The following is a 26,289-nucleotide window of genomic DNA, read 5'->3' as shown; positions in this document are numbered from 1 at the left end:
GCATGGGTAAAGGTTGGTCAATGGCAACAATATCAGGGAAACTGGCAGGCATTGCTTTCAGCCAAGTGGAGAATGTTGGAAGGTTGGGCAAGACAGAACAGGAGAGAAAAGGACACCAGGAGAGCGATCTCAACAGCCTTGTTGGTTAGGTTAGTCATAGTCTGAAATTACCTGAACACAAACATACTTCTAAATTTGTACCACCTTCACAAAATGAAAATGTAATGGATACATTTTATCAAGCAGTCTTACAAGACTTACATCAACACATGGATCATTCCAAACATACAAATATTCAGGTTGTCAATCTCACCAAAGCAGAAAAACAGGCACTTAATAACATCATGCATGATTCCAATATAGTGATCAAAGAAGCAGACAAAGCTGGAAACATAGTTATATTGAACAGATCAGATTACATCAGTATGGCAAATGAACATTTGGCTACTCCAGGTTGTTACAAATTGCTCAAAGGAAATCCCACATTGCAAACAGTTGCGGAGCTCTCTACCCTTATTCAAAATTGGCACTCCTGTGGATTGCTAACTGATGAAGAGAAGCATTTTCTATTGGTCTCCTGTCCGGTCATACCGACCATGTATTTTCTTCCCAAAATACATAGAGTTTTCTTTATTACCACAAGTCAGACCTATCATGAGTGGCCTGGGATGGGCCACGGAAGGACTTTCACAATACATAGACACGGCCATTAAAGACATGGTTCACATACTTCCAGCTTATCTGCGAGACACAACACATACTTTGCAGATACTTCAATCAATTCAATGGTCAGACCAATATTTGTTAGCAAGCATCAATGTGAAGTCTTTATATACTTCAATCGAGCACCGTTTGGCACTCGACCCTATAGATTTTACATTCAGAAATCATTCTTCTTCGTAGATCATGTCACTATGATTAAGGAGTTTTTGGCATTTACCCTAGATCATAATCAATTTTTGTTCAATGGTCAATACTATCCACAAACTAAGGGCGTGGCCATGGGGGCTAAGTATGTTCCATCATTGGCCAATCTCTTTATGGGTTATTTTGAACATCACTACATCTTCACAACACACCAATTCAGTGTCAACATTGTGGAATGGAAAAGATACATTGATGACGCTTTATTGGTTTGGAATGGTACACAGGAAGCTTTCCAAGAATTTGCTGTCTATCTAAACGTCACTACATTTGGGATCGAATTTCCGGGGCATTTTAGTCCTGCACAAATTGAATTTTTAGACTTATCCATCAGTATTGTCAATCAGACGATACATACACAGACGTTTAGAAAACTGTTAGGAAAGATTTCGTAATTGTAGGTAATTTTCCTTCCATGTGGCAACCCCTAAACTTTTTGCTGTTGTTATTCACCTTGTTCTCGACTTTGCCAGAGAAGTGCAGCCTTCTGCCGCACTCCTCTGGGCTTTCGCTCCTTTCTTACGGGGAAACTGAAATGCCCTTAAGACAGTCAGTACCGGGAAACGCTGTTTTTCGTAGTTTCTTTTATCATGTTGCGGCTTTCGTGCAACATGACACAAGAGGGCACTGTCAGCTAAGTTACAGCTCTCTTGGGCCTCTATCCTCCTACAGGCCCTAGATACTCGTTTAGGATTGTATCTGATCGGTGCAAGTGATTCAGGGACGTAATGGTGGCAGCGATCGTTTCTTTTGTTTTGAGCTCCGTTTGGCGTTCTGAGCGCGTTTCTCGCGCTTAACCCAAAATGGTGGCCTGGCTCCCAAAATGGCCAGACCACGAGGCTCCTTTGTCCTGTCTGCTGACCGTCTTGCTCCCTTCACCTTCCCCAGGTCGAGCCGACCCGGGGCCTTCCTTATTTGGGCATGTACTTTCCCGCGAAACACGGATGCTTTCGCGGGCTTCTACATGTCGTATGTGTGCCTCCAGGATGTGGGCTGGGATGTCTGGTCCCAATACACATCCTGGGTGCCAGAGAGTCTAGGGTGGTGTGAATGCCTGGGACCACCGTGGCCCGTGATTGCTCCACGAATGGTGTGAGTGTTGATGAGCGGATCTCCCATTGGGTCCCCTCCGTTTTGGCGCAAAGGGAACCGTGGATAAGAGGGGGTTGGAAACACCACTACCATGTCGATCTCCTGAGTTCTCACGAACGAAGGAATACAGGAGCCAAGTATCCTGCAACCAAGAGGCTGAACCGAGGAATCGCTGGTGACCCGCTGAAGGACTTCCCCTCTGCACTGCTGTCGCCTTGTGAAACCCTTTTTACCTTTGATCGAACCAGAAGGCCTGTACTGGTACTTCGACCCTTGGAATAGAGGGAACAGCTATTCTCGGCATCTTCACCACCTCCTGCCAGTAAGCCTTCGAAAGCGTCTCTGGGCCATCCAGCTGACTGACCAGCTTACACGGGAGTCTTGCTCTGTAACCGCCGCCAGGTTGTGTAGTATTTCGAGTCCTTGTCACTCTCACACGCTTCGTACACTTGGCGTTCCCAGGTCTGAAGTGAGTAGTGTACATTTGGCTCAGATACACACGGCCGCTCCGTTGCCCTGCTGTGGTAACAAACTGTGCGGGTTTCTTCGATTGGGACGTCTTTTTACTCAACACGACGACGAGACGTTCCCTGCTCTTCTGAACCTGCCAGCGACTGAAACGGATACGGAGAAGCCTGGGTCTGCTTGCATCGGGGACCGGTGAGTAGCATAGCTAGGAACTGGTCGCCCTCCTGCAGGAGCCCATAGCTTTTCCCCGCTGTGTCAAAACAGCATCCTTTTCCGTACTCGCGCTCTGCTTCTGCCCACAGTGGAGGCTGCGCTTGAGTCGCGGAACTTGTTCTTCATTTGTGCACTAAACTGAACTGCCTGATTTCCTTCGAAGAGGCTCCCCTTTTGCCCGTTGGCAACAGCGCGTGCAGGTACTTTTGAGCACAAGGCTCCACTCTTCGCAGGGCTCGGACTTCCTATTAGTTAGGTGCCTCTGAAGGCAGACTTGGTCTAAGCATTATTTCGCACTGCCTGTTTTCCTTCCCTTTTAGGTGGACTACACATTTCGTGCATCTAACGCTTGAGACTTGTTGTATTTGTATATATATTGTATTGGTATGGTATGTGTTGGTTTACTATTGTTATATTGTGATTTTCTCGCTACGGTCATTGTTTTAAAGGCCTTGGAATAAATGTGTATATATTTTTAATATAGCACCTGTTTGGAGTAGTTTGTAAGTGTCCTTGCTTTGTGTGTTCATTGCGGGCTTTCAGTCACCCTCACCCCTCTTGAGACCTAGTCTTGACCGCCGCGATCGCTACCTTGATTGGTCTGGCTCGTCCAGAGGTTACCCTGTTCCAAGTAATTAGGTTGGCCTTCTGAACTTCTGCGCCACCAGGACAGAGTTCAGAAATCCGTCTTAACAAAAACCAACTGCTGTAAATTCAATTTTGAATGCTACAAGTTGTCACAAATGTACTGTAATTGACAACATACCTTTTGGAGAATTTCATCGAGCTCGTAGGAATTGTAGTACTCAAGCAGCCTATGAGAATGAATGTGTACAGATTAAGGAGCGGTTTCTGAAACGAGGTTACTAAAGACAATGTATTCAGAAAGGTATGCAACGTGCCAATAATATATCAGGTGATACTTTACTTGCAGTTTCTGCAACCACTAAACCAGCGGATATTTCCGAAGTGTGAATCATCACGAAATATGCGCAAAACTCACAAATGTTGTTTAGATTGCTTCACAAACATTGGTACATTTTAAAATTGGATAGTGATTTAAGGTCCTATAGCACTGATCGACCCAAGTTTATTTTCACGCTTAATCAGACGCTCAGAGGTCAGCTTTGTCCTTCTTTCTTGGATCCAAGGACAGAGAGAGTTGAACAATTGACTTGGCTACCTCCTAAACCCAAAGGTTTTTTCAAATGTGGCATGTGTAATTTTTGTAAATTTGCAATTTGTGCTGATTCTTTTACATGTCATAATGGTCTTTCCATCCAAATTCAGGACTTTAATTGTAAATCCAAATATGTGGTTTATGCTATCTTATGTGTGTGTGGTAAAGTATATGTGGGTTCTACAATTAGGGAATTGAGGATTCGCATTCGAGAACATTTTGCTCACTTGAAAAGTGTTGATCCTAAATTGCCTTTTGCCATACATTGGCAGGCACATCATCAAATGGACAATGTCCTCAACCTTCGCTTTATTGGGTTAATTCAAGCTCGGGGTCGTCCAAGAGGTGGTGACCGACAAGCTTTATTGCGCCAGTTGGAAGCACGGACTATATGTCGCCTCAGGTGTACTGTGGTGGGTCTTAACACAGACACGGAATTACATGTGTTTCTCTAAAGGCTGGAAGACTGTGAGCCACATTCATGTGGAGAGATGGCACTTATGGAGTATTTATATCTTATAGTCAGTAGAATCAGCAAAATGCGGTTACTGAAGTGTGTCTTGATGAGTAGTACGTGAGTAATATCTTTATCCTGTGGGTATATTACTAGTCATCAGTGCCCCAATCTGGTTGATCCGGCGGCACAGTGCCTGACTGCAATACCAAAATTCAACCGCCTATATATTCTTTCTTGCACTTGCAATTTTCTTGTTTTGGATGACACAGTTGCAAGAGATTAGGTCATGCATCATCAATTAATTCAGACGGTAGGCATATGCACATTCAGCATTGTGATGTCATTTGTATTGGATTCAAATTTCCTTTCACCTATGACATTGTTTACTCGAGTTCTATGTGCGTAATGGTACGCGTATTACTGCCATCAGAATTCCTGGAAAGCATTTTGCTAGAGGGAAACCGTCATGAATACCCAGTCCCCTTTGATGGCGGATTGATGCAGACGTAGTTCTGATGTTTCCAGTTTTCAGTGTTTTTTTCATAGTATTTCATTCATAAAAATGGGTATGCGATCATCTGATCGCCTTTATTGACGGACGTCATTATCCTTTAACACGGCATGGATGAGGAAGTTGTTTTGACATAGTACATTGAGATTGATTACCAGAGTCACGTGAGCAGTCAGGCAGTACGTAATGAATCACGTGTATTTTTACATATTTGCGAGGTGCTTTACTCGGATGACATGGTACCGAGCAGCATCCGTGTGGTCATGGGAATTTTGTAACCTTCGCAGGAGACGGCTGTTTATTCGTTTGAGGTAAGAATGTTTGCAATCGGTTCTTATCAGTTCCTCTATAACGCTCGTGTTTCCAGTAAAATGTTTCTGTAATGACATTTAGTGCATTTGTTTGCGTTTTATTTGGTTTTAGATGCATACCGTTGCTCCATAATATATGTTGGAGCCTTGCAGTGACTTGATCCAATTGTATAGAGATTGTTTGGCTTGTTAGCCTTCATTTGCAGGTAAATCACACCAGGGTGTTATAGGTTGTAGTTATTGAGGTGCAGGAGCACACATATCGCTATTGTTCAGGGAATTTGCATTTTTCTTCACACAATGTTTGCATTTTTCATGCCATTACACAGGTGCATTGGAGATGACTTTTTCACTTATTGTCAACATTATTATTCAGCACCAACAGCAGTATCAGTAGGACTTCAATTCGGTATATAAATATTTTTTATTATACATATATTTTCTTGGGGCTGCACTCAAGTTGGTGTGGTGGTTGATTCATATAGTCATTTAGAATTATTAGGATACACCGGAAGTAATGTAACTTTTGGTTTGCAAGCAGGCACTCTGTCCGGGCCCGGACACTGGAATTGCGGTACTTTAGTTTACAGACAATGCTCGGTGGGCACTTTGTTTAATATAGGTTCATGTGTTCCATGAGAGTGAGAGTTAGTATATGGTGGGTGTACAACTGATAGGTACTGTTTAATGGTTTTATGCCCAACTATGTATTGATTCATTCCGTTTAACAATGAGGCTAATATGTCCTCTGGCCCATTTACTTTCTTTTTTCTCGTTCTGTCCATTTTTGATTCCGGAACATGTATGATGAACATGATGCATGGTGACCTTGGTAATGTATGCATTTATATTTCGATATTACTTGAATGTGTTTTTGCTATCCCCCGTATATATCCATGTGAATCTATTTGCATGTATACGTCACACTTCGAATGCATGGTTTTTTGGAAATTGTGATGGTATTAATGTTCTATGTACCATTGGTGGTTTGATAACATGGGCAGAATTTGAATTAATTTGTGCCTCGAGAAAGACCGTAAAAGGTCGAAACACGTGTCGGCATATCTTTGGCAAATCTTTTCACCAATCTTTTGGCTGATGATAAAGCATTCTGAACGTAAGCCACATTGGACATTTATTTTGTGTGGTTTTTTGTTGGGTTATAATCAGACATTTAATTGACAATATTTTGAAATGTACTGAGTCTAGCAGCGCAATTATCCAGTGGAGCCCAACCCCGGTTGGTTTTCTGTTTGTTGGTTAGGTTATGTAAGGCTTTGGTGGGGGGTCTGCTGGTCAGCATGGGAGGGGGACATGCTTTCAGCATGTTTCACTTGGTTATTTTTTGGGGAATTTAGGGTGTCCAAGCTGGTGGAGGGAGTGGGGGAAGAAGAGGTGTGGATATTAAAATCAGGAGATCAAAGACGGACCAGAAAGGACAGGGATGTTGGGTGCTTCTGGATAGGGGTAGCAAGGAGTTGCGCCCAGTGAGGATAGGCTTATTGTGGAAGGAGACATGCAGGGTAAGAGAAGGGTTGGTCTTTCAGCACGAGGACGGGTCAGCAGTGTCGGCAGCACAGGTTTTGGGAGTTATGAGGAGGGCTTTGGTGGCCGTGGGGGAAAGAGCAGAGGTTTTCGGACCTCATTCTTTCTGGGGTTATCAGAGAACGAGGTTAAAAGTTTGGGGCGCTTGAGGTCGGGAAAGTACAAGGGGTACATCAGAGTTTGGCAAAGGGGCAGGTTAGAAACGTTGAAAAGTGCAGGGGGTGGGATTAGGGGGGGTTGGAAGTAACAGAGAAACTCACAACAATTTTTCTTTTGCAGATGTGGCACGGAGAAGTGGTAAATTGCTGCAGATATGGATTTGTGGACATTTGCTGTATCTCTGATGGGAACTACTAGACACTAACCTTTTATGAAAGGCTTGCTTCCTGATTCCAGGCAGCATCAGGCAGACTTGTGTTGAGTAGCTGCTGAGTATGCTTGCTGTTGCTTGCTGCCCGTACAGACTTCACCTCCTCAAACTTTTCATCAACATTCTACCCGACTATCAATTTACAGGGTACTAAGAACGATCAGTGCATTTAAAAGGACCTTTTTGGACTTTAATAGTGTATGCACTTTTACACTATATCGCTGCAATTCTCTATTTTCTATTACAGCCACGCCCACTTTGTGGTTTCCATAAACTTGGGACGGCACGCACCCGCACCTGCGTGGAGTACCTGCCGAGTACGCTGACCGCTGGGCCGTTGGGCCGCAGGGGCGAGTCCTACTTGAGAAACCTCTCTATCTCCATTGATGGTATTAAACTATTACTGTTTTGTTTTCGAGCAATTACATTGCATATACTTCACGTGCTTGTCAAGGCAGATTTTGTTATACCTTCTATCAGTGTCGACTGCCTCTGACCACGCAGTGTTCGGCTTTTGCTGACCTGAGCTGTTTAGCTCTTCTACACCCCATTCCATATACGCAATGTCCAGCTTTCGCCTAACCTCAGGCCTGCAGCTCCAGCCACGCGTGTAATGATAATAATCAATTCATTCTTTCATCCATTACCAAGCTACCGACTGACTTAGCTTCGCCTTCACTGCGGAATCGCTCAACCAAACCTGACATTAGAAACTTTCTGACTATAAGCGAAGAAGTGTAATCTCCTCCAGAAATGTAATCAATTAAAATCATGACTCAGCCTGCAATCTATATCGCTCCGTCTGATCCTGCTTACACGTCTTCCATCGCTGAAGTTAATCAGACGTAACTATGAGAGCTCTTCCCTCCCCAGTAATTTCACAATCAGAAAGATTTCATACGCCCAATCTTCCTCCGGGACCCTGATCAACCTGCCAAATTCCAATACTCATTCATAAGATTTATTCATCCACTATCCCCCCTATCAACTCACAAGTAGTAAAGCAGCATATAACTCATTTTACCCAGAATATGCTGACACAGCCTGAGACTTCGACACGCTCGCTTCCACCGACCATTCGGCCTCTTACCCCTCATCTTCCTAATACTAGAAATTCCCTGCCATGCCTTGGTCATAATCAACTTAGCTCATCTGACCCATCCTCTCGACTTTCAAATTCCCCTTCACTCTTTAGCAATGATGAAACCCCACAAAACAAGTCTTCCCCCGACTTGGAATCTTCGATGGTCGCATCATTTTCCAAACCCACACCACGACCATCCTTTGGTTTCCCAACAACCTCTGCTCAGATTACTGAATCTACCCTTATGGCAGTCAATGCCAGTATATTCACATTGGCAAAGGTATATGAAATTATTGAACGGAAAAACCTCTGCTAATGCCAGTTGTCTACAGTCCCTAAATGATAAAATAGACTGGATAGCTTGGAAACTATCTCCTTCACCAAAAACCCATCCAGGAAAAACAAATAGGCAATCACATGCCTCCTGACTTGCCTTCATCGATGACGCCAGATTTCAGGGCGGAGAGCTCTCCGGTCAATCCAGCTCGCTCACCGAGCTCGGTCATTATGATAAACTCATCTGAACCAAACTTGAATTAAGACGACCCGCTCAAACAAGCGCCTGGAATCAGTGAGAATCTAATAGAGCAAGCGCATCTGTAGGATATGTTCTGTACAGGGGTTCAAGGTCAAAGAAAAAACAAACAGGAAACTGCCTCTGATTTAACGAAAGAGCCAAAACAAAACAAAAAACATGCAGTTACTAGTAAGAAAAAATAATTCTGCGAATACCAAAACGTTTGACAACCTTACAAAACCAATTATAGCTCCAGACCCAGCCTCACCAGATCCCTCTGACGAATCTGGAAAAGCCCTCCCTCCTGAACTTCATCTGGCGTCATCTCAAGGTAAGGATACTCATTTGCTTTTAACTACCAAGGAATTGATTGAGAATGTTCCGTTGTCAAATAATGATCAGCATGATTTTGAAAACACAAATGACGAGCTAATGAACCGGTCTGTATACTCCACCTATTCGACACCGATAACTGAGATTGTACACTAAAGCCTTCATGCTTCCAAGTTTGCCTCCACTATGTCTAAGCAAACATTCTGTGTCAACATGAACATTGACATGATACCTTACAAAACCTTAGAACAATGCCTAGCTGACTTGGTACAGATTCCAAAACAGTTCGCAGATTCTGTCAAACAAATTCAGCAACCTAAGTTCACCCCTATAGTGAACCCAGTTCATGGCTGTTACGCTCACCTGGTCTCTGCGGAGGTGTTGGGGCACGGTTGCAGCCCTCCCGGAGGTGAGGTCAATCGGGTCTGACTTCGCCCTCTGAGCTTATTTGGTGACTGGTGGTAATACGTGATGCTGCTCGGGACTGCTAATGCATGGAGAATAGGGGGCGTGAGTATGCCAGCTTGTGCGCCTGATCCCCTTCCAGACCCCTTCTCCCATATCGTGGTACCCATGGGATGCGCTGTCCCTGGAAAGCTCACCTGTTGATTAGTTTGGAGGAGCACTCCATTCTGCTGCTTATGGCAGGGGCGCTTGTATGATCTGGACCGAGTTCCTTCACTGGTCCCTTGCACGTGGTAGACCAGTCCTGCTGCGACTAAGCCACTATACTTCAGTTAAGTGTTGCTGTTTGCCTTTCCTCATCGGTTTTTGTTGTATTGTAAAGTTTGTCGTCTTGTATTGCTGACTGTTCCACTTTTGATGTTTGCTCTTTTGCTTTCTTCCTTTGCAGGTGATGTTGCCGGCCTGGCAGATGCTGCAGAGTTCGAGGCGGCAGCCGGAGGGAATGAGGAACGAAGCTGCAGCGGTACAGTAGCTGGTAAACTGTTAACTAGGGGGTGCGCAGGGTTCAAATGCGGCACGGCCCTAGGACGGATGTTCTAACCTTGTCTTTCTTCTTCTTCACGGCATCCGAGTTCTTGAATGCGGAGTGCAGTGCTGCAGCGTCAGGATCAAGATCACTGGATGTCAGGAGATGAGTCTGCAGGTGAAGCGATGAAGCACCGGTTTCCTGGAGGCGAATATGCAGGAGAACGACCGGTTTCAAAGGTAAGTAAACTGGTCCAAGCAGCGGTGAGCGTCACGTTGCACGTCAGTGCACAGTAACGCGAAGCACCGGCCTTAAGGATGGAGCAGCTTATATAGCTGAGCTTCTGAAGCCATGCCCACCAGTTTCAGCCTGCCTGCCACACCCAATGAGTCAGCACATGAGGATGTTCTCTGGAATAAAGGCTTTCAGCTCCTGGAAAGTTATAAAAGCAATCCTGCACTGAAATAAAGTGTTCCTCCTCACATCTCTATATGAGCCTGGCACCAAAGGCGCCAGGACTGAGTCCAGCCAGGGCCCCTGTGTTTATGGGTCCCAAAGGGGCATAAGTGAGTCAAGGGATCCATTGCCCCCATCACTAGATGGTGTGGTTTTTGTGTTCTGGGGCCTCTGGCCACGACAGCACTCCCCCACTCAAGGCCTCTCTCATGGGTGGTTTCCACCCTGCTCACTGGGTTCCCAGGTCCGATCTTGGGGTCCATAACCTTTCCCTAAGGTAGTATAACTTGGTCCGGACCATCTTAAGAGTCTAGGATCCTTTTAAATTTGTATTCTGGTGCTCATTCAACTATTTCGGGATCCGGTGAAGCATCGATCACAGTACCTGGTCTCAATGGTTTTAGGAGGGAGATATGAAACACCGGGTGGATCCGCATGTGGGCCGGTAATTCTAATTTCATGGCTGCAGGGTTGATCACAGCCTTGATAGCGTAAGGTCCCAGATATCTGGGACACAACGCCTGTGGTTCTTTCAGGGGGATGTTTTTGGATGCGAACCAAACCTTGTCTCTGACTTGGTAGTTGGGAGCTTCCCTTCGGTGTCGATCCGCAAACTGCTTCTGTTTCTCTTTGGCTCTGGCAAGATGCTCTGCTGCTTCCTTAAAAACCTGGGTGATGGTTTTGTGCAAGGCCGTTACAGCGGGCATTTCTAATGATTCAAGTGGGTCGAAAACGGATGTCCGTGGATGTTGACCGCACATTATGTAGAATGGGCTTTGTCCCGTACTTGTGTGAATGGAGTTGTTATATGCGTATTCTGCTAACCAAAGTATGTCCTTCCAGGTATCCTCGGTTTGTTGCAGCATACACCTTATGTATTGCTCGAGAGTCTGGTTAGTCCATTCGGTGTGGCCGTCGGTTTGGGGGTGATGGCTTGTAGATAACCGGAGGTTGATTTTTTTGGCAATTTTACAACACCTTTTCCAGAATGCAGAGACAAACTGAGTTCCTCGGTCTGATATCAATATTGATGGGAACCCGGGTAGCCGGACGATCTGTTCCAAAAACACGGTAGCCAGAGTAGAAGCAGTTGGGAGACCTTTCAGGGGAATAAAGTGGGCAATTTTGGAAAACAGATGTACGACGACTAAGATGGTATTGTATTCGTTACAGGAGGGAAGGTCTGTAATAAAATCCATTGATGGCGTATGCCAAGGTGCTGGGGGTACTTCTAAAGGACGTTGCAGACCTGCGGAACTTTGTTTTTGGGACTTGTGTTGTGCACAGGTGCCACAGGTTGCGATGAACTTGACAATGTCCTTTCGCCAAGTTGGCCACCAGTAGTTTTTCTTTATTTTAGCTTGGGTTTTTGCTATTCCCGGATGCCCTTCTACTAACGAATCGTGATCATTTGCGATGATCGGATTCTGTAATTGGATTCTGTAATTTCTTATCCGGGATGTACAATCATCCTTGGTAGTATGGTAGGTGGCCCACAATCGTATACCGGTCTCCCTTCCCTAGCCATTCCTGTTGTGCTGATGGACTCATCAAGTGTTGAAGGTCAGATTTTAAGTTGTCTACAGTGGTGGTTGCAGCAATCATGCCTTGGATTCGTCCTTCAGGGATGATGGCCGCGGGGCCATGTGTAGTGAATACCCCTTCTACCTGACTCATGCGAGACAGGGCGTCCGCTTTTCCATTGCGTACTTTGGGTCTATAGGTGATGACAAAGTCGTATTTCACAAAGAAGAGCCCAGCAGAGTTGGCGTGATGATTGCGCTTTAGCGGTCTTGAGATATTGTACATTGCGATGATCCGCGACGACAGTGACTGTATGTCTAGCTCCAAGAAGATATAATGTCTCCAGGCTTTGAACGCTGCCTTAATTGCTAGCAGTTCTTTATCAGTGATTGCATAATTCAATTCAGGGGCTGAAAACTTGTGAGACCAGAATGCCACGAGATGCAACTGACCTGTTTCGGGGTCTAGTTGTGACAGGACTGCTCCCATTGCTGTGTTGGAAGCATCAGTTTAGACCAGGTATGGTAGTTCTGGTCGAGGATGCCGTAGAATTGGTGCTGTGGTAAATGCTTGTTTTAGCTCCTGAAGGCTTTCTCTGCCTCTGCGGACCAATTAAATTGTTTATTTTTCCATAGTAAAGAGGTGATTGGGTGGACGATCTGGGAGAACCCGGGAATGAACTGGCGTCAAAAGTTGGCGAACCTGAGTACACTCTGTAATCCCTTTATGGATGTCGGTGAGGGCCAGTTAAGGATAACGTCTACCTTTGCGTGTCCATGCCTACGCCCCGTGGTGTGAGAATAAAGCTGAGGAATTCTACCTCTGTCACATGAAAGAAGCATTTCTCCAATTTGGCATATAGCCGGTGTTGCCGCAGTTTCTCCAAACTGCCCGGACATGGTTGACGTGGTCCTTCTTGGTGGTTGAATAGATAAGAATGTCATCAATATAGACAACAGCGCAGACGTCCAACAGTTCGCGGAGCATGTCATTCATAAAACAGTGGAACGCCGCCAGGGCATTACATATTCCAAAGGGCATAACCTGATATTCGTAAAGGCCACATTTCGTGTGAAAGGCCGTCTTCCATTTGTCTCCTTTTTTGACTCTTACTAGATGGTAGGCCCCTCGTAAGTCTAGTTTTGTATATATCTGAGTGTTTTTGACTTGATCCAAGAGCTCGGGGATAAGCGGTAATGGGTACCTTTTTTTGCCGTGATCTGGTTACATGCTCTGTAGTCAATGCAAGTTCTCAGGTCTCCCTCCTTTTTAGGCACAAAAAGGACTTGGACGGATGAATGAAGCCATTTGCCAGATACTGATCGAGGTAGGTTTTTAGATGCTGGTTTTCCTGTTCTGTTAGGGCGTAAATCCGGCTGCAGGGAACTTGAGCTCCAGGTACCAGATCAATTTGGCAGTCATACGGTCTGTGCGGAGGTAGGGTGTTTGCTTGCACTTTTTGAAAGACATCTTGGTAATCCAGGTATTCAGGTAGTAGTGAACTGGTGAAGCCCAGTATGGTTTCTTTCTTCAACGAACTTGGGTTGGTAAGACCTTTTAATGAGAATCCCTTTCTATAACAGGCGTCGGCACAGTCTTGGGGAAAGGTCAGAACTTGTTTACGCCAGTCAATCCTGAGATTGTGGGTCTCCAGCCAGGGCATTCCCAATATCATCTGGAACTGAGGAGCGCCAATGAGATCGAAGGTGAGGTCCTCTTGGTGACCATCCCGACACAGAAGCATGACCTTCTCAGTGCAATGTGTCACTGGGCCGGATAATAGCCGAGATCGCATCAACTGCTGTGACATTTCTCGAAACCTGCTTCTGTCGGAGAGGAACGCCTATCCTTGTAGCCAGATCTTGGTCCATGTAATTTCCCACAACCCCACTGTCAATGTATGCCTCCAAGGCATGTATTTTCGGCGGTTGCTTGTGGTTTACCAGGAGCACAGGGATGACTAGATTTGAGGTCTGTATAGGTTCCTTTTCACCGCTCAACAAGTAGACCCCTACGCTTGCCGGGCATTGGAGTCCCCCCATCACACCCCCCTCTCCCCCCCCCCTCGTCCTGTTCTTCTTCTTCACCTTTGTCAGTTACTCCAACTGCTTTCCTGGGTGGTTTCACCAGGCATTCTCGGTCGGAGATAGTTACCTGCCTTACCACAGTACAAACAAAGCTGCTGCTGTCTCCTTTTCTCCCTTTCTGGCTTGGTGAGTGGGCTCTGCAAGCCTCCGATTTGTATTGGATCGGACTGATCGTGTGATTTGGTTGGATTCTCACGGGGTCACACATAGACCGATTGCCCCTCGGCCCGATCCATCTTCCGATCCTGCAGTCTGATAGTCGAGCTGCACTGTCAGGTCGATGTATTCAGCACATCTTTCTGGGGGATTTACTACTTGGGATAATACGTCCTTAAGTTCCCCTCGCAAGCCTCGGTAAAAGAGCATAGTTCTTTTCTCCTCTGGCCAGTTAGTTTCTGCTATCAGACGATTGAAGGAAGTGATTTATGTTAGTAAGTCTGGATTACCCTGCAATAGTGAAACAGTTCATTGTCCAGAGCCCGCCCTCGAGTATGCTGTGCAAATAGTTTCTCCATTTCATGCTGGAAACCTCTAAAGTCTCTAAGCGAAGGATCATCCTGGTTTATCAAGGGTATTGACCAGTCTGCTGCACTACCTCCCAAATATGAGAGTACAAATGCCACTCTCGCTTGATAGTTGGGGAATGCCCCAGAACTGCACAAGAAATGTAGGCGACATTGATTCATAAAGATGGCGTACTTATTCGGATCACCTGTGAAGCGTTCTGGTGGGGCCAGGGGAACCCCCCCCCTGGAAAAACCGCCTGTACTGGCGTGGGCTGTAGAGGCGCGGCAGGCGGGGCATACCCCAGCAGTGGGACCTGGCCTGCCTGTGCCTGGAGCGTTGGCCTTGCTAGTTCATCTGTCCACTCCAGGTTCACAATTAGATCCCTCCTTAGGGCATTGGTTTCCTGTCTTGAGGCATGAACTTCAGCTCGTAACTCTCCCAGTAATCGGGCCAACTGGTCATTTCAGAAGTTTCCATAAAGCCCAGGCAGAGATTCGAAGAGGTTTTGCGTTCTGTTACCCTCACCTGGTCTCTGCGGAGGCGCTGGGGCACGGTTGCAACCCTCCCGGGGTGAGGTCGCTCAGGTCTGACTTCGCCCTCTGTGCTTATGTGGTGACTGGTGGTAATGGGTGATGCTGCTCAGGACTGCTCCTGCGTGGAGAGCAGCTTGTGTGCCTGTTCCCCTTCCAGACCCCCTTCTCCCAAACCGTGGTACCTGTGGGATGCGCTGTCCCTGTAAGCACTCCGTCCTACTGCTTCTGACAGGGGCGCTTGTATGATCTGGACAGAGTTCCTTCACTGGTCCCTTGCACGTGGTAGTCCAGCAGTTCTGCTGCGACTAAACCACTATACATCAGGTTGGTGTCCCCGTTTGCCTTTGTCTTTCCTCGTCTGTTTTTGTTGTATTGTAAAGTTTGTTGTCTTGTATTGCTGTCCGTTCCACTTTTGATGTTTGCTCTTTTGCTTTCTTCCCTTGCAGGTGATGTTGCCGGCCCAGCAGAAGCTGCAGAGCTCGAGGCGGCAGCCGGAGGGAATGAGGAACGTAGCTGCAGCGGTACAGTAGCTGGTAAACTGTTAACTAGGGGCCCGCAGGGTTCAAATGTGGTGCGGCCCTAGGAAGGATTTTCTAACCTCTTCTTCTTCTTCTTCATCACAGGGTCCAAATTCGTGGAGGCGGAGCGCAGTGATGCAGCGCCGGGATCAAGATCACTGGATGTCAGGAGATGAGTATGCAGATGAAGTGATGACGCACCGGTTTCCTGGAGGTGAGTATGCAGGAGAACGCCTGGTTTCAAAGGTAGGTAAACTGGTCCAAGCAGCGGTGGGCGTCACGTTGCACGCGCGTGCACAGTAACGCAAAGCACCGGCCTTAAGGATGGAGCAACTTATACAGCTGAGCTTCTGAAGCCATGCCCACCAGGATCAGCCTGCCTGCCAGACCAGATGAGACAGCACATGAAGACCAGGCCTAGGGTGCCACACCCGATGAGTCAGCACATGAGGATGTTCTCTGGAATAAAGGCTTTCAGCTCCTGGAAAGTTCTTGTAAAACAAAAGTACTCCTGCACTGAAATAAAGTGTTCCTGCTCACATCTCTATGTGAGCCTGGTGCCAAAGGCGCCAGGACTGAGTCCAGCCAGGGCCCCGGTGTTTATGGGTCCCAAAAAGGGACGTAAGTGAGTCAAGGGACCCACTGCCCCATCACTAGATTGTGTGGTTTTTGTGTTCTCAGGCCTGAGGCCATGGCTATGGCTTGGAACCAGCTGACTGTAATGAACACCACTCGTGTCGTCCCCAATCTAAAATAGAGACCATATCTAATTCACAACTGGCACCAAATGACAAACACATAAAACATAATTCTCAATCTGACACAACTTGACATAGAAAACCTCAGACACAATGTTAGATCTTTTGGGCCATGAGCCCTACCCTCATAGATCCACATTATTAACTATATTCAACTCCATACCGGCCCTTGAGCACATTAGATCAGAAGACTTTGCGGCTCTCAGATATCTGAACTCCTCAATTCAAGACACAGTGGAAATAATCATATCTTCCATGATAGTAAAAAAAACATAGTTTGGCTGCAAAGGCACAATTTGAAATCAATGGGTCTCCAGCTAGAAGCCCCCGCACCCACCCCCGTTGAACAAACCTTTGCCCAGCATTCAGTCTCAAGAGAGTTCCTAGATGCAAGAGGCAAACCACTCTCGCAACCTTCTGAACACCAACGCTGCACGTACCTAAAAATAAACCCTGCTGGACTGCCACGTCCCATAATGAGTGCCAACCCTAAATCAAAATGACACTGGGTTACAACATCTAAAGTTCCAATTCCCCTGGCTGCCTCTCATTAGCAAAGCAACCCGACACATTGCATACTTATTCTATTGCAGTCTGGACTACCAGGGGATCCACTCATCTTCTGACAACCAAAGCCCAAATTCTAAATGCATTTGATGTGCTTTTACTACAAGAAACCTGGCTCATAATCGAAACAATCAGGGCTGACCATCAAATCTCTGTTATTCCAGCGATGAAAGCTGCAAAAGGACATCCAGCTTCTGGTCTATTGGTAGCCGTAAAAAACTGTTCTCAACTTAATTTTGAACCATGGATATCACCTGATCCCGGCATTCAAGTCATCAAAATTTTAAAACTTAATAACAATCATCCCTTTTATCCTGCAACAGCTTTTTTAAATATCAATTGCAATCCCCTTTCGCCTACAGAACCCAATTTCCTATCCCAAATCGAAGCAGTTTTAGACCTCATCCTTCTAGATCCTCATATTAAAAACACTATTATTGTGGGGACTTCAATATGAACTGCATAGACAGTAACAATAAACAACTCAAAACCAGAGCGAGTGAATGGATGGCCCTAATGGACACCAGACAATTCATAATGCTGAATGGCTCAACTGCTGGAGATTGACCCCCGCAACTACAGGGACTAGAGGCCTAAGCACCTCAATATTAGATTATGTGTTATCTCCAGGGAAGCAAATAAAAATGTGTCCTTAAATACTTCAGCGAACTCCTCAAGTGACCACAAAATCCTGGAGGTATATTGGCCCCCGCACGAAATGTGCTACTCCCAATACTACAATTCCATCATAGAAATAAATACTGGGAGGAACCATTTAAAATGGTATCCTTCGCGAATACTCGAGTTAACACATTATTTATCCTTACCTGCCAATCTGGAGGATAACAAAATTCAAAAACACATACATTGACTATATACAAATAATTACACAATCGATACCTGTCTCAGCATGCCCAATATTCAGTCACACACACACACTTGCATAACCCATTGATCCATGAGCTTAAAAAAACTTTGACGCACATTACAAGCTCTCTCGCCGATCTGCATGAAGGGTCAAACATAAAAATAGAATAAAACAAATATTAGCGGCGCAAAGTCAGTCCGAAGTTGAAAACATGCTCAATGCCCTGATGAAAAAATCTGCCGGAGCTGAACTAAATTAGTGAATTCAAATGGACTATGCATTATCAAGCGTTTCTTAATTCAGCGCTCGTACCCAGGTCATCAATTTTCCCTAGTACCCCAGATCTCAGCAAATTTCTATTTGATACTTTAGATATAATGCTGATAATCAAAAGACTAAGACCATCCAGAGCCCCCGGGCCGGACTCGCTCTCGAGCGTGACTTTCAGAACTCACCTAGAACAATGGGCACAAGCCCTGAAACTAATCTTCAAACAAACCATCTCATCTGCTTGTATACCCAAATCTTGGAGAGAGTCAATCGTTATCCCTTTTTTTAAACAGGGTGATCGCAATGACCCCATCAATTACAGGCTGATAGCCTTGTTAGATGCCCAGGGCAAAATGTTTGCTAAATTATTTCTGCGGGACTTCCTCCAGTGGCAAAAATTAAATAACCTACTCGATAAACATCAATCAGGGCTTGTTCCTGGGATTGACACTGTTTTAAATCCACTAATACTTTCGGCAATCAAAAAACAATCAATCACCACCAAGCAACCGGTGTATCTAGCACTAATTGATGTCAAACAAGCGTTTGATTCCGTCTCCCAGGAGATTCTATGGACCAAACTTCTTAAGGCTAACTGCCCCCCACACATAATTTACTTATCCATCAACTATACCATAAAGGTAAAACTAACCACAAAAGGCCTACTAACAGAAGAAATACCAATAAGTGCAGGTCTAAAACAAGGATGCGCCTTAGCGTCAATCCTGTTCAACTTTTACATACGAGACATATATGTGAACATACCTGCCAGAATTAGGGTCAGTTGTAATCCCGTACCTTCTTTACGGCGATGACTTGGTCATTCTTGATAAGACACCCATCGGATTACAAAGGAAACTAACCGCACTTGGCTCTTATGCAAACACAAATCAACTGATGATTAACACCCTCAAAATCCAATGTGCTCGTCTTCCACCATCACCTGCCAAACACAGGGTTTAAATTTAAATGCTCCCTTTCAAAAATGCCCGCCACACTGATACCACAAAACAAATACTTGGGTGTGAATCTTAATAATCACGCAAGTGTTCAACCATACAAAAGGGAATAAAAAAATAAAATCAGATGAGATTACTGGCCATTCAAGGGAACGCTCTCCAGAGAAGGAATGGAAAATGTTCAATAAGATTAGCCTTGATATTTCATAAACAAAAAGCCATTCCTATCATTAGCTACAGTGCTCAAACCGAATGCCTGACCATCCCTCCAAGATGGGATATTCTTGAAGGCATCTTCTGGAAAAAAATCTTAACACTTCAACCTAGTACACCAATGACTATAATCAGATTTGAGCTTGGACTCACCTCTCTAACCACAATCATAGTTTGCCAAATCATAGCAGCTTACAGAAAATGCATACTCTCCACTAACGATTTGCATAACCTATTTTCCACCATAAAAACTGTTAGTAACCCCGTTTTCTGGCCCTCTACAAGCATGGAAGACCAATTGCCTAAAAGCATTAGAGGCCACGGATATAACAGTTGAATTACTCCTCAAAAACTCAGAAAAGGCAAATTTGAAATTATACCAACAAGATTGGATCAAAACCTGGGAAAAATGTGACTCATATGCAGTATTGAAAACAGGTGCATTCAAGCACAAAAATATGAATGAAATGCCACAATAGTTACTCAAATTTCCGAACCCTACATATGCGAACTCGATTCTTCGTATGAGATTTGATTCATGGCCTACCAAAGCCAAACTAGTTACTTATAACAAGTGCGCAAAATCTGACATCACATGTCGCTTCTGTCAACTCTCAGATCAACCAGAGAAACTTCAACATTTGGTGACCGAATGTAGTGCTCTCAAAGACAATTTTTATGCAACCAATTTAAGAGTAGATTACTAATAACCAGAGATCAACTTTGGGATGCTGTTTTTAACACGACTAAAGTCTCTCAGAATATTGATACAATCCAGTTCTTACACTCACTTAAAATCACAACAACTTAGGTGCAAGGACATATTACAAAAATAAAAAGTTGAAGGACTGCCTAAGCCACCTAATATAAATCCAAGACCATACTGAACCTAACTAAAAGGCTATGACTAAAGTCTAGATGGCCTTTCGCACAATAGGGTTCATGGAATAGGAGACCTTCGTTCATTTTAAAATCCCTTTGAAGGACATTTTAAGGAAGTTTTATTCGAAAGGAATTACTGTTCATCCTTACACGTGTCCATGAGCTTATCTAAAGTCGTTAAGCATGTATCATGATCAGATGAAGAAACACCAAAGGGAAAATCTCTACTACTTTTTACATCTATCATGCATGGCATATAACCACTCGAAATAATTGTCACAAACAACTACTCTGAAGAGGTTACTGACAACCAAGAATACATTCCTCTCAACTAACAACTTTAAATTGAAAGATAATGTTGTTAACTCTCCACATGGTAACTAAATGATCATTTGATAGACTTCTAGTACAACCTTGAAATCAGTCAAGAAGTGAAGATTGCAAATGATGCCAAGTAAATGAAATGTATCTATTCAACTGATAACTAGATAACAATGTCATTAATAACTTCTGAATGATCAATCATCAATCTGTTCACTTTTTCTCTGAGATCAATTAGATGATTACAAACAAATGGATATAACTAAATGAACCGCGATTGTTGTAAAAATGATGTTTTAACAACAAATTGTCATTTTGTAACTAAGAAATTGAAAAAGTTGAAATTCAACTAAATCAAACAAAAAATAATAATGAAAAAAAATGGTGGCCTTTCAATCGTAAAATGGGCAGGGAAAGAGGCGGGAAAAGGGATGTTTGGGACACAACCGGGTTGCAGCTACAACATTGCGCTAGTGAGATGGTCGGGGATAGGGGGTCTTAGGTGGGACCAATTGATGCCCATGTTAGCTGGATTGAGGGAGTGTCATGGGGTTCCGGAGGGAATAATAGTGAATGACTTGGTAAGAGACACAGGAGTATCATTGTTAAGGAAAATGAAAAGGGACCTTAGCTGGTTATGGGAGATATGGCCCATGGTAAGGTTGGTTTGCACAAAGTTATTGCCGAGGAGAGTTTGGGGGGGAGGGGCAGTGGAAAGGACAAGGAAGAAGATTAACAGGGAGATGGGGAAGTTTTGTAGTACAGTGGGGGTGCAAGTGCTGGAGCATAGGGAAATAATTTATGAGGATTTCTCGGGAGGACGAAAACGGTACATGGAAACAGCTTAGTGGATGCTACGTTGGCAGTGCAGGACATAATAACAAGTTGGAATAGAGGAAAACCTAGGTTAGGTGTGGGGCAGAAAGAACACCTCAGGGGAGGGTTTTTCTGGTGCAGGGGACATGGCCCTTTGCAGGATGGGTGGGGAACAGGTATTGAAGGAGGGGATGGCCTCGGGGAGACGATGGGAGAAACCAGGAATGAAGGTTGAGAGGATTTTAAGGAGACAGAAGGGAGCAAGGGATGGGAAGGGGGGAATTTGAAATGCTTTCATTATTTAATTGTGGGGGAATGGAAATTGTTTATTTAATTGTTTGGCAATTTATAAAACGGTTAGGTTAGTATGTAAGGCCAGGAAGCCAGGTTAGCGTTTCTTTGTGAGCTGTGGCCTGTCACATTAAAGCAACCTTTTCCACTTTAAAGCGAGACTGGCTATTTTTGTGCAGTAAGCCCAAAAGGGATGCTGTGAGGACTTGTGGGGTGCAGGGCTAGAGTAGGTGTGGCAGGTTATCTGGAGAGGAGCACAACTGACCTGATGGCTCGGAATTACGCCACTTACCAGTGGGTAATGCTCACTTTCTAAGCCCTCTAACTGGCTAATGAGCTCTATGGTGCAGGAAAGGAACGATATTTTATATTTGTAGAACTATACATCCCTGTAAGCTCTTGAAATAAATGATATACTACCACTAGAGCTGTGCTTAACCAGCTTCAACACTTGACCAAATTGTGTTATGCGTGGCAAATCTTGTTAACCCACTTTTCACTTCATGACAAAATTAGAAGCATCTAGAAGTGGTTCAGTCAACAACGTGTTGCATACAAAAAAATCCTAATTTCGAAAACATACTTCAGTGTTGGTCCATAGCTCAAAAGACATTTATAAAAGTACCCCCACGATCCCCTCCCGATGCTGGTCTAATAAAACAATGCATGACAAATAGAATGCTATGTATATGTAATGGTATGATAGCGCAGGGGAAAAGAGCTCGCGTTTGAAGCAATACAGGTTCAATCTCCTGGTCCACACTTAGAAACCTCTGGGTATTAAGCGCGTTATACGTATCATATTAGACACCGGGAACTCATTAAATAGAACTGAAAAGAAAAACAAAGTCCCTCACTTTCAGGGACTACTTAGATAGAGGTCACATTCTCAGGTCATTCTACATTTTAGGTAAAACTAATGTAGCACACACAACAAACAGTACCATCTTTTGCCTCGCCTATTGGCAAAACTACTTGCAATAAAGGACATTTCATTATTTAATGGTGCACGTATTCTAAATATATGTATACCTACAAAATGGTGTACGTGCTATAATCTTCAGCATCCCTTATTTTGGGAACCGCTCTATTCGGTTTGTCACCCCTAGTGTGCTGCCTTAACACCGATTTGTATCCATTCTGCTTGCAGCAAAATGTGGGAGGGACAAATTAACAAACAAGCGTTGTCAAAACCAAGAGTCTTGGCTCTTGTGCAGGCATTAGACAGGCATTTTCAAAGCATTGCCAGTATATATCCAGGTACTAACACCATGTACCAGTTGTCATCTGGTGGCCCGATATGATCATTATGTCAATCGATCAGTGGTCTTCACATGGGGGGCTAGGAGGCTAGGACAATGTGTGTGCACTGTTACACATTGCATATGTTTTGTTTACTATCTGTATTTTTGGAATTTGACTTTGATTTTCATGTATTGGTTTGCCTTCCCAAATACATCTGAACTACCTTTCAAAATTGTATGTATAATTATCCTATTTGAATCTTAATACATACTCATACATTGCTCTGACATTTCGTTACTGTAACATATCTCTGGAATTGTATATATTTGTATATATCCATGTTATTTAGTGAATTTTAGGCTGGAAGAAGACCTGCAGTCGAAACACATCGGCTACATTCACTTCTGTTCTTTGATTATAAATGAATATCGTAATTGCGCAGTGCGTTTGTGTTGTTTATCGAAAAGTAAAAGATGTTGGCTTTTGTGTAGGGGTAGAATAGGCATTTTCCAGGCACTGCCGTAATGGTACTAACACACCATAATAAAGCAACAGCTGTACAATAGTGCGAGTACCTGGGTATATGATTGCAGTGCCTGGCAACCTATACAAAAGACAACGCTGTAGACTTTGCCAATGCTTGTTTTTAAGAAAAACAATGAAATAAACAGATGTGAGCAGACATGCAGCTTGTATATCAAGTGGTTGAAGGCACACTTGGTAAAGTAATATTTATAACAAAAGTAGCACATGTACAGCTGCAATTAAGCCATTAACTCCAAGAAGACGGTTTAGAAATAATAATGCCAGGCCAACACAGCACAAGGTTTGATTGTAATAATTACTAAATCTAGCTCAGAGAACCCAGGCAGATTTGTTTAGGGGCTGGGTAGCAGGTATTGGTGGGAATGGTTATTGGTCCTAGCAAGACCATGGGTAGTCAGTGGGTGGGTAAACACCCAATCAAAACCCACACAGTGTGCCACTCCTCTGTGTACTCCAATGCAAGTTTAGCTGTATACGTGGTACACAACCTAGTAAGCAAAACTAAAAATGGTGGATGATAAAAAGGACTTCACAGGTGAAACTTTGTATGTATAATGCAGCAGATAAAGTCAAGTGCGTCAGGAGGAGCACACTTTGCATGACTAGTGAAGAAAGGGGAGAAGAACTTTCGAACTCAGGGCGCCTTACTTTATGGAGCCTGCAACACCACTCCAGGACCGCACAGAAGGGCACCTTTGTTTTTTTACGTATGCCCTACTGGGGATTCGAACACATCAGTATCACATCATACCACACTGTCCCAGGGGTGCTGGACTGATTTAGTTAAATAGTAAAGACTGCTTAGGCCATAACACCCATTGTAGGGACACCACAAAGCTCTGTAGACAAGTGATCTGGATTGCTGCAGACAGTGGGCCTCATTATGAGTTAAGAGGAAATGCAGCTGTAAATCCGCCCAAAAATTGCCCTAAGGAATTACTGTTACGGCCATGTGGTCAGGCAGAATTTCCGCCTGATTACAAGTGGTGGTGGCAGTGTAATTGACCATTTATTTTGGATCCATTGGAATGAGGCTTTGTTTGCAGAATTATCTCGGCGGAATTACCGCCATGGTAATTTCATCAATTCTGCCGATTTTTTGGCATTGAGTGGGAAGATCTACATCTTTGGTTTTCGTGGCGGTAAATCCTCCACTCAAAATCCATCCTCATAATTTGGCGTAGCGGTAAAATTGGCAGTAACTCAGTTACCACCAATTTGACCACTTACCACCTAACTCATGAGACTGAGTGTCTGTGCAGGTAATAGGCGGCGGGGGCTATGCAGGGCATTTCGCTCAAGAGGTATGAATGGTGGGTGATTGAAAGTGGGAGGCTGCTTAAAGCTGCATGCTGTGGGGGGCAATGACAAACGAATCATTTTCCAGCGTGTTTTCCTCAGTTTTTTTTTTTTAAACACCCCGATCGCGTAACAGACTCTTTAGAAGTACGTTCCCGGTTGTGCGTTCTTCTCTACACACTACTTGAAAGCACGTGACCATTGAGCATTTGTAAATTAACGAGTGTGTTGACTATTGCTCAAGTACATGCTTTAACAAAAAAAACTGGATTTACGTTTAAACGAAAGCCATTAGCTATTGCAGGTCTGAGTGGCACCCTGGTGATTGCTATTGGGCAGATGTGAGTGAAAAGGCGATGCAATTGTGGGAGGTCATTGTGCGTGGAAAGTTGTGGCTAGAGTGTATGCCCGAGCCTCAGACCATGTCTATTGTGAATTTCTGAGTGGTCGTATTATTAATGTGCAAGATTGCCTGGTGTTTCCACTGATGGACTGCTACTGTGGTAAGGCACACCGAATTCGTGCAGGTGCATATATATGCCAACATTTCTCAATCATTCAAAAGACGTTTGCTTAGTCCACCTTGGCTTTTCCATTCATTAATCGCTAAAATGCTAGCGAAACTACAGTACAGGATAAACCTAACCAGAAAGATATGGAACATCACCTCATACTGATCAAGCGCTTGCAGGGGACAGGGTCACCACTATCACAAACCGCCTGCCCCGCAACCTTGTATCTCCCTTAAATAATGGTTACCCGTTTCCCCCTCTTACCCCCCCAGATCCCCAGCTTAAGCTGAGACCGGTCCAGATTCTGCACGTAATCCCCCAAAAACCGGTTCAGGAGGTCAGCGACCACCGACTCCAGCACCATGGTGGCTGCTCTGCCGTGCTCCAAGTCCGGCTACAGCTGGCTCTCACTGTATGCGAATTTCCTTTGACAGTTCTCACTAGGCGCGCCACCGTTTCCGACTAAATTCACGCGCCCGCCTTAGCCGACCGCGTGACGGGTTAATCGCGGCCACACCCCTCAAAGACCCTACGGCGAGCACAATCTCGCCACCCTGCCTTTGATAGGACCTGCCTCTGACAACTACCCCGCCCATAATGGAAGAGTCAGCGTCCCAGACCCTCCGACTAGCGGACAAAACTGGCAAGCCTATGCTGAAGCTCTATCTAGCACGCTAAGAGTCATGGATACAAGAGCATCAACATAGAGAAAATACAACATATTATTGCGACCTAACAGATTTCGACGCCATGTTGGTGGCTAAAACACACTGGAATGCGGCACTTTTTTATAGCAGCTAACAGTGTTTGCAGTCAAAAACGGCCTCCACTGTGCTCCCAAGTGTCGCCATGTTGTACTTGGTATCTTATTGAAACACAATTGCCAAAAACCGAACATCGTATTTATGTGTAGGACAGGACAAGTCTCACACATCAACGTTTACAAAGCCAGACCAATTAGATTTTCCAATGGTTGCTGTTTTTAGGTAGCGGTTGTTGCTCAGAATCACAAAGTCAACTCTGTGCTCAGAATACATAGCTGTAATCATCATTACATACAGTCCCACTCTTCCTCGTCACAGTACTTAATTTAATGCTCTGACTACTTACCGACAATCTTCATTACTCCTAGACCCACTCTTCCTCGTCACAGTGCTTACTCCATGAGGCACCTGCGTCCG

The 26,289-nt window shown here is 44.6% G+C and overlaps 1 protein-coding gene across 4 annotated transcripts in view; it reads right to left on the bottom strand.

The window, feature by feature from the left end:
* VPS13C (vacuolar protein sorting 13 homolog C) overlaps positions 1–25,711 on the bottom strand; it is a 5,236,720-nt gene extending 5,211,009 nt beyond the window's left edge. For 3 of the 4 annotated variants that reach the window (XM_069624490.1, XM_069624491.1, XM_069624492.1), the window contains exon 1: positions 25,373–25,710. In XM_069624490.1, the coding sequence (XP_069480591.1) occupies positions 25,373–25,472 (100 nt within the window). In that variant the 5' untranslated portion in view covers positions 25,473–25,710. Of the gene's footprint in view, positions 1–25,372 lie in introns of all 4 variants that reach the window. The other variant, XM_069624493.1, reaches the window with a different exon arrangement.
* Between the last annotated feature and the right edge of the window lie 578 nt (positions 25,712–26,289).

This window comes from Ambystoma mexicanum, chromosome 11, assembly GCF_040938575.1.
Source record: "Ambystoma mexicanum isolate Mex_15411 chromosome 11, UKY_AmexF1_1, whole genome shotgun sequence".
NCBI classification, from domain to species: Eukaryota; Metazoa; Chordata; class Amphibia; order Caudata; family Ambystomatidae; genus Ambystoma; species Ambystoma mexicanum.
This window is presented reverse-complemented; position numbering and strand designations above follow the sequence as displayed.